This window comes from Myotis daubentonii, chromosome X (genome assembly GCF_963259705.1).
Source record: "Myotis daubentonii chromosome X, mMyoDau2.1, whole genome shotgun sequence".
NCBI classification, from domain to species: Eukaryota; Metazoa; Chordata; class Mammalia; order Chiroptera; family Vespertilionidae; genus Myotis; species Myotis daubentonii.
The window spans coordinates 138,505,093-138,514,740 of NC_081861.1; the positions used below are offsets into that span (position 1 = coordinate 138,505,093).

Sequence of the window (9,648 nt, forward strand, 5' to 3'; positions counted from 1 at the left end):
ATGCAGGAGGCAGCCAACCCATGATTCTCTCTCATCATGGATGTCTCTCTCTCTCTCTCTCTCTCTCTCTCTCTCTCTCTCTCTTTCCCTTCTTCTCTGAAATCAATTAAAATATATATTTTTTAAAAATATGTGGACTTTGACCAGGCTTCTACAGGATCTATAAGAGTTATGGAAAAATATGCACTCACTGGGCCCTGTCTTTGTTGGATTAGGACCTAAATTGGAGGAAAATGATTATGTGATTTCTGCACATCTCTTCCATGGATAAAGACTAATGGTCTATGGCCAGGCGGTGTTGCTCAGGGTTTGAGCATCAAGCTATGAACCAGGAGGTCATAGGTCAATTTCCGGTCAAGGGCAGATGCCTGGGTTGTGAGCTCGATCCCCAGTAGGGGGCGTGCAGGAGGCAACCGATCCATGATTCTCTCTCATCACGGATGTTTCTCTCTCTCTTCCTCTCTCTTGCTCTCTAAAATCAATAAAGATATATTTTAAATAATAATAAACTGAAATAAATCCACCAGAGCTCATTGCCTAAATAACAAACTCTCATGCCCACCTCAGATTTCCAGCGTCGTCTGCAAATTTACTCTGAGACAGGGGAAGCGTATGACGCATTCCCCTCAGGGAATTGTCTGCTGATTTACAGGCCCTTTTGCAAGAAAGCACTTATCTTTTTGACACAGGCGAGACCGTGTCAGTAAATGAACAGAAGGACTCAGGGAGGGAGGTTCGAGGCACGGCCTTTAAATGACTACCCACCTGGTATGTTAACCCCCCCAAAATAATAAACTATTTTAAAACAATGTGACTGTCATCTGAATGCAACAATTGCTAAAATTTTTTAAATGATTTTATTGACTCAGAGAGGAAGGGAAATAAAGAGGGAGAGAAACATCCATGATGAGAGAGAATCATGGATGGGCCGCCTCCCTCACGCCCCCTACTGGGAATCGAGCCGGCAACCTGGGCATGTACCCTTGACCAGGAATAAAACCATGACCTCCTGGTTGATAGGTCGACGCTAAGCCACTGAATTAATCAGCAGTCAGTGATCTCTTTAATGCAACCCTGGATGTCTTGAAATAGATTTCTGGGGCTCCCTCCGGCTCCCCCTCCAGCCTCCTCTCCCTGGTGCGATGCTAGATAAATTTTATGATCGCTGTGCTTTTTTGGGGGCTGTTTAGTGTGGGGATCAGCTGAAACTGGCTCTCTGACATCCCCCGAGGGGTCCCAGATTACAAGAGGCCACAGGCCAGGCCAAGACACCCCACCGGTGCCCCATTAGGTCTGGGGAGGGACACGGGAGGTGGGCCAGCTGGGGAGGGACCATGGGAGGGCCCCAGGGTGTGTCCAGCCCGTCTCACTCAGTACTGATCAGCCAGACCCTAGCAGCAATCTGACCTACCAGTCTGAATGTCTTGTCCCTGGTGGTCAATGCATGTCATAGCGAGCAGTTGAGCAACCTTAGTATATCATTTGCATATTATGCTTTGATTGGTGGAACAGATGACCAGTCGACAGGACACTTAGCATATTAGGCTTTTATTATATAGGATTGATTTCATACAGGAAGGGAGATAGAAACATCAATGATGAGAGAGAATCATACATTGGGTGACTCCTGCATGCCCCCTACTGGCGATCGAGCCCACAACCAGAGCATGTGCCCTTGACCAGATTCGAACCTGGGAACTTCCAGAGCCCAAAGTCCAACCCTCTATCCACTGAACCTAACAAGCTCGGGCTCATTGGTTAATTCTTGTCTGTGCCCTGACCAGGAATCAAACCGTGACCTCCGGGTACATAGGTCATCCCTCAACCACAGAGAAACACCAGCTTGGCTGAAAATGCATTTATTGATTTGAGAGAGAGGTGAGAGAGACAGAGAGAGACAGAGAGGCAGAGAGAAAGGAGAAGAAGAATAAAAGAAGAACAAGAAGAGAGAGAGAGAGAGAGAGAGAGAGAGAGAGAGAGAGAGAGAGATCAATGTGCCCTCGCACCCTGGGGTGGCAGATAGAAAAACAGAGCTTATTAAGAAGGTGAACAGAACTATACACGTCCCACTGGCAGGCCAGCAGGACTGGAGCTGAGGTTGACAAGAGCCAGGGACCCGATCAGATGTCCTACGACTCTTCCATCAGCTCAAGGATCATTTCTTCCACGTCATCCTCCATGACATGGTGCACGATGCGCCAGAACCGGCCCATGGAGTCCAGGTACTGGTTGCCAAACTGGAGCATCCACATCGAAGGCATGGTGCTCGAGGTCAGCGGGCTGGTGGTGATTCCGTTATGCCCAGTGGGGTCGTCGACCTGGCACAACTGTACTTGCAGGACACCTCCTGTGTCCATGACGAGATGCAGCCATGTGCGCTGGTTCTCGTCCTCATAAACCGAGGGCCCACGGATACTCAGGTAGCTGGGATGCGAGATGAGGTGCACGATGATCGACGGGAGCTCGGCCATGACCCCTCTGTGGTCCCAGGAGCAACAGCCACAGCTTCTCAGAGCCTCTTGGTACTTCGGTCCTGGCATTGAAAGACAGGGGAGGGGATCTCCAAATGCATTTTACCTCGGCTTTTATCTTTATGGTTTTTACGGTTTTGTTTGTGGTTGCCTTTTGTTTATTTTCCAAATTTATAAATCTCAACTTTTCTTTCTTTTTAGCTTTAGATCTCTGTCCTAGTGAAAAACTGTACAAAACGCACGTAAGGTAAAGTATGACTCTGTGAAGGTAACATGGTCCTATGGAATTTTAAAAACATTTTTAAATGACAGTTCACATAGAACCTTAGGTTCATTTCAGGGTTACACCCCAATGATTACACATTATATAATGGACTAGAAATCATGCAATTAATCTCATACCCATCTGACACCATACTCAGTTATTATAATATGACTAGAGGCTCAGTGCAGGACATTCATGCACTCTGGGGGGTCCTTCAGCCAACGATCGGGCCTCTCCCAGTCCGGGACCCCTTGAGGGATGTCCAACTAATAGCTTAGGCCCGCTTTAGTGCTGCTCTGGGGGCTCCCCCTCCACCCTTGTCTCGGCAGCTTTGAGCCTGGCTTTTGGCTGTGCAGCGCTCCCCCTGTGGGAGTGCACTGACCACCAGTGGACAGCTCCTGCCATGAGCATCTGCCCCCGGTGGTCCATGTGTGTCATAGCGGCCGTACGTTCTGCCGTTTGATTGATTTGCATATTAGCCTTTCATTATATAGGATTGACTCAATGCTCTACTTTATTGTGCCATGACTATTCTTTCATTTTTTTTCATATAGTTTTACTGATTTCAGAGAGGAAGGGAGAGGGAGAGAGAGAGAGAGAGAGAGAGAGAGAGAGAGAGAGAGAGAGAGAGAGAGAGATCAAAGATGAAAGAGAATCACGGATTGGTTGCCTCCTGCAAGGCTCCTACTGGGGATCAAGACTGTAACCCGGGCATGTGACATGACTGGGAATCAAATTGACATCTCCTGGTTCCTGGGTTGAGCTAAACAACTGAGCCATGCCAGCCGGGCTCTTTTCTATTCTTTTCTCTTCTTTTTTCTTAATTAAAATTTGGAGTTGGTTCAACTTTTCTTTTTGTCCTGACACCACCACCTTCTTTCTGATCATCTCAGAGGGAACTCACAAACCATAGAAAAACCCACCCCGTGCACATAATATGCAAATAATATGCTTTACCTTTAACAGCTGGAAGAGGAACAAAGCTAAAGTCTGCATTCAGGTGGGCTTCTTAACAGTGGTCTTGCTTCTCAAGTGCTGGCGAAAGAGGCAAGACCAAAATATTCAGGGACAGACAGATTCCTGGGATAGCTGGTCATTAAAACAGGAAGCAAAGACACAGGTGAAAGAGCATGTAGGATTCCTGAGGTATCATAACATCACTTATAGAATGATCTCTCCCTTCCCCAATGCTCAGCCATTCTCTTGGCAAGAGCTGTATGGTTTTGCTGCTAAACTCACTTCAGTCCACAAAGTCCAAATTCCTCCCTTAGATCAGACTCCATCCCCAATCCTTCCTCCTCCTCCCCCTCCTCCTCCATACCATCTTTGTCTTACCTGTTCTTATTGCTCTGAAGGCAAAGCACTGTTCTTTTCTCCTTTCCTCTGTGACCGGTCTCTGCTTCCCCATGTCACCTGCAGAAGAAAGAACATGACCATGATACACATATTCCCAGGAGTCCATGTACCAGGAATGTGTCCAGAAAAACAAGGTATCACTCACTCACACCCCAGAAACCAGTCCTGGGAGACAGGTGGTCGTCAGGAAGGAAAGAGGTTTATTCAGGTGCCAGCAACCTGAGAAGATGGGGAAAGCTCGTCCCCAAACTCATCTGCACATCTCAGTACAGGCAGAGGCTTTTATAAGGAGGGAGAGGCCAAACAGAGCAAAGAGGTCAGGGGGCAGGGCTTGAGAAGTTCTCTAAGTGCCGACAGGCCCAGTCCAATCTGATAAGGATCTTGCAAGTGGTCAGGTGACAGTAGAGTGTGCGTCATCCTAGCCTTTGTATTCCTGGGTCTATGGTTGAAGGTCATCAAATCTCCCAGAACTGGGAAGGTCAGAGTTCATATCTTGTAAAATTAGTTTCTAGGATTCTTATGCAAACAGGCTGTTTACCTATAATCTTCATTATTAGTCAGAGTCTGCATTTACAGGAACAATGTGGAAAGAATGGGGAGGTGAGTTGTAATTCTCACTGTGACATGAATGCTGAGATGCTTAATTCTTCTTCAAGGTGTTTCCACCCTTTAAAAAAGTCAAATTGGCCCTAGCCAGTTTGGCTCAGTGGATAGAGTGTCGGCCTGTGAACTGAAGGGTCCCGGGTTTGATTCCCGGGCAAAGGCACATGCCCAGGTTGTGGGCTCTATCCCCAGTGAGGGACTTGCAGGAGGCAACCAATCCAAGATTCTCTCATCATGGATGTTTCTAACTCTCTCCCTCTCCATTCCTCTCTGAAAAAAAATTAAAATAAGGAACAACTCCCAGCTCAATGACCTGGACTGAGGCAAACTAAACTCTTCCCCAATTAGGAAGGAAAGATGAATGGAGCCATAAGGAAATATCAGACATCTGCTTGATGGCATTTATGATAAGCAAAATACAAAGAAAAATAAAAAAGGGGAGAAAAAAAAACATAATTCAAATGTCACCCTCATACTGCCCTTGAAGGAATTGAGCCCAAAGTGGTCTTGAGACAGAGTGTTTGCAGTGCGACACAGGACAGATCTCGAGGCGTGGGCTCTTTTATAAAAAAATATATATATTTTTTATTGATTTTAGAGAGGAACAGAGTTAGAGATAGAAACATCAGTGATGATGAGAGAGAATCATGGACCGCTGCCTCCTGCCCGCCCCCCACTGGGTATGGAGCCCGCAACCCGGGCATGTACCCTTGACTGAAATCAAACTCGGGACCCTTCAGTCCGCAGGCCAACGCATTATCCACTGAACCATACCAGCACGGGCCCTAGGTAGTCTTTAAATGACTACCTACCTGTATGTTAAAACAAAAAAATAATAAACTATTTTAAAACAATGTGCATGCCATCTGAATGCAACAATTGCTAATATTTTTTTAAATGATTTTATTGACTCAGAGAGGAAGGGAGAGGGAGAGAGAGAGAGAGAAACATCCATCATGAGAGAGAAACAAGGATCGGCCGCCTCCGGCACGACCCTACTCTGATCGAGCCCGCAACCTGGGCATGTGCCCTTGACCAGGAATGGAACCATGACCTCCTGGTTGATAGGTCGATGCTCAATCAGTGAGCCATACTGGGTGGCCCGGAAGTGCAGTATTTTGAATATGAAAAACGCAACTTGGAAACATGTCCCTCAGCCTTAAAGGGCTCAATTTGCATTTGCAAACACCTTCCTGCATGAGGAGAATTTAATCAGCAGTCAGGGATCTCTTTAATGCAACCATGGATGCCCTGAAATTGATTTCTGAGGCTCCCTCCAGCTCCCCCTCCAGCCGCCTCTCTTGGTGCAATGCTAGATGAGTTATATGATCGCTGGGCTTTGTTTGGGGCTGTTTAGTGCTACACACAATTAAAAACCCAAATGCATCCAGAGCTAGACACTAAAGCCATACCCAGAGCCAGCTCCAGCCTTCAGGAGAAGAGCCCTGGCATCCCTCATCATTCCTCAAAGGAAAGAGATGATCAGCATAAAACAACCGTAATCCCACAAAAATCTGTTCTTTTTTTGGAGAGGGTAGTATTGGTTGACGAACCTCAGGAGATCAAACAATGAGAACACTGGTCATTGAAATGAAAACTATTTTCACTGATGTCTTCGAGCCTTGTCTACCGGGGCTGGGCTAATATTTTCAGGCTTAAGGTCTTTTGCTTTTTATTTCTCTGTTTAATATATTTTTACTAGAGGCATGGTGCACAAATTCATACACCAGTGTGGTCCCTAAGGCTGGCCTGCGGGATCGGGCCAAAACCGGCTCTCTGACATCTCCCAAGGGGTCCCAGATTATGAGAGGGCAGAGGCCAGACCAAGGCACCCCACCGGTGTGCCCCATTAGGTCTGGGGAGGGACACGGGAGGTTGGCCAGCTGGGGAGGGACCATGGGAGGGCGCCAGGGTGTGTCCAGCATGTCTCACTCAGTCCTGATCAGCAGGAGTAGAGCAACAATCTGACCTACCAGTCTGAATGTCTTGTCCCTGGTGGTCAATGCATGTCATAGCCAGCAGTTGAGCAACCTTTGTATATCATTTACATATTATGCTTTGATAGGTTGAAGAGATGACCAGTCGACTGGACACTTATCATATTAGGCTTTTATTATATAGGATTGATTTCATACAGGAAGGGAGCGAGAAACATCAATGATGAGAGAAAACCATACATCGGGTGCCTCCTGCACGCCCCTGACTGGGGATGGAGCCCACAACCAGAGCATGTGTCCTTGACCAGAATCGAACCTGGGATGTTCCACAGTCTACAGTCCAACCCTCTCCCCACAGAGCCAAACATGCTAGGGCTGATTGGTCAATTCTTGCCTGTGCCCTTACCAGGAATCCAACCATGACCTCTGGGTTCATAGGTCATCCCTCAACCACTGAGAAACACCAGCTTGGCTCAAAATGCTTTTATTGATTTGAGAGAGAGGGAGAGAGACAGAGAGATATAGGGAGACAAAGAGAGAGAGAGAGAGAGAGAGAGAGAGAGAGAGAGAGAGGAGAAGAGGAGGAGGAGGAGGAGGAGGAGGAGGAGGAGGAGAAGAAGAAGAAGAAGAAGAACAAGAAGAAGAAGAAGAAGAAGAACAAGAACAAGAACAAGAAGAAGAACAACAGCAAAAAGAAGAACAAGGAGAGAGAGAGAGAGAGAGAGAGAGAGAGAGAGAGAGAGAGATGTGCCCTCACACCCAGGTGGTGGCAGATAGAACAATGGAGCTTAGTAAATGGTGAACAGTGCTATACACGTCCCACCAGAAGGCCAGCAGGACTTGGGCACAGGTTGACAATAGCCAGGGACCCTAGCACGTGTCCTACGAGTCGTCCATTAGTTCAAGGATCATTTCCTCCACTCCATCCTCCTTGAAGTGGTCCACAATGCGCCAGAACCGGCAAATGTGGTCCTCGTACTGACCTTCAGGGTGGAGTGTCCACATCAAAGGCATGATGCTCGAGGTGAGCAGGCTTTTGGTCATTGCAATATGCCCAATGGGTACGTCTTCCTGGCGCAGCAGTACTTGCAGAACACCTCCTGTATCCATGAAGAGATGCAGCCACGTGCGATCATTCTCGTCCTCATACAACCAGGGCCCACGGATCCTCAGGAAGTTGGGGTGCGAGGTGAGGTGCTCCTTCGATGGGAGCTCGGCCATGACCCCTCCGTGATCAAGGAGCAACAGCCACAGCTTCTCAGAGCCTCTCGCTACTTCGGTCCTGTTATCGAAAGACAGGGGATGGGGTCTCCAAACACATTTTACCTCGGCTTTTATCTTTATGGTTTTTACGGTTGTGTTTGATGTTGCTTTTGGTTTATTTTGCAAACTTATAAATCTCAACTCTTCTTTCTTTTGAGCTTTAGATCTCTCTCCTAGAACAAACTGTACAAAACGTACTTAAAGTAAAATTTGATTCTGTGAAGGTATCACGGTCTTATAGAATATTTAAAACATTTTTAATATGAGTTGACATACAACATTAGTTTCATTTCAGGGTTACACCCCAATGATTACACATTATATAATGGACTAAGAAATCATGCAATTAATCTCAGACCCATCTGACACCATACAAAGTTATAATATTACTAGAGGCTCAGTGCACAAAATTCATGTACTTGGGGGAGGGTCCCTCAGTCAGGTCAGTGGCAACTCGCAGTCTGGGACCCCTTGAGGGCTGTCCAACTGACAGCGTAGGTCCGCTTTAGTGCTGCTATGGAGGCTCCCACCAACCCCTGTGCTCGGCAACTGTGAGCCTGGCTTTGGCTGAGCGGTGCTCCCCCTGTGGGAGTGCACTGACCACCAGTGAGGCGCTCCAGCCATGAGCATCTGCACCCAGTGGTCAGTGTGTATCATAACGACCAGTCATTCTGCCGATTTTCAATTTGCTTATTAGCCTTTTATTATATAGGATTGCATTGACTCAATGTTCTACTCTACTGTGCCATGACTATTCTTTCATTTTTTTCATATAGTTTAACTGATTTCAGAGAGGAAAGGAGAGGGAGAGAGAGAGAGAAAAAAAATCAATGATGACAGAGAATCACGGATTGGTTGCCTCCTGCACACCTCCTACTGGGGATCAAGACTGTAACCTGGGCATGTGCCCTGACAGGGAATCGAACTGTGATCTCCTGGTTCCTCGGTTGAAGCTAAACAACTAATCCATGCTGACCAGGATCTTAGTTTTCTTTTCTTTTTTTCTTTTCTTAATTAAAACTTTGTTGTTGGATCTACTTTCCTTTTTGTCCTGACACCACCACCTTCTTTCTGATCATCTCAGAGGGAACTGAAAAACCATAGAACATCCCACCCCATGCAAATAATATGCAAATAATATGCTTTACCTTTAACAGATGGCCAAAAAACAAAGCTAATGTCAGCGTCCAGGTGGGCTTCTTAACAGAGGTCTTGCTTCTCAGATGCTAGTGAGAGAGGCAAACCAAAATATTCAGCAACAGGCAGACACCTGGGATAGCTGATCAGGCAAACAGGAAGCAAAGAGGCAGGAGAAACAGCAAGTAGGATTTCTAAGGTCTCATAACATCACTTAAAGAATGTTCTCTCCCTTCCCCAAACCTCAGCCATGCTCTTGGCAAGTGCTGTATGGTTTTGCTACTAAACTCACTTCAGTCTACAAAGTCTAAATTCCTCCCACAGATCAGACTCCATCCCCAAACCCTCCTCCTCCCATCCACCTTTTTCTCACCTGTTCTTCTTGCTTTGAAGGCAAAGCACTGTTCTTTGCTCCTTTCCTCTGTGACCGATCTCTGCTTCCCCCTGTCACCTGCAGAAGAAAGAACATGACCATGATACATATATTCCCTGGAGTCCATGTACCAGGAATGTGTCCAGAAAAACAAGGTACTACTGACTCACACCCCAGAAACCAGTCCCTGGAGACAGGCGGTGGTGAGGAAGGAAAGAGGTTTCTTCAGGTGCCGGCAACCTG

The 9,648-nt window shown here is 46.8% G+C and overlaps 2 protein-coding genes across 2 annotated transcripts; both read right to left on the reverse strand.

Annotated features, from left to right (window-relative positions):
• Positions 1-2,129: 2,129 nt before the first annotated feature.
• Positions 2,130-2,471, reverse strand: LOC132223736 (protein p13 MTCP-1-like). The gene has a single exon (XM_059678762.1). The coding sequence runs from the start codon at positions 2,469-2,471 to the stop codon at positions 2,130-2,132; it is 342 nt and encodes a 113-aa protein (XP_059534745.1).
• Positions 2,472-7,514: 5,043 nt separating this feature from the next.
• Positions 7,515-7,853, reverse strand: LOC132223738 (T-cell leukemia/lymphoma protein 1A-like). Its single transcript, XM_059678763.1, has one exon. It carries the CDS (start codon positions 7,851-7,853, stop codon positions 7,515-7,517), a length of 339 nt encoding a protein of 112 aa, XP_059534746.1.
• Positions 7,854-9,648: the final 1,795 nt, after the last annotated feature.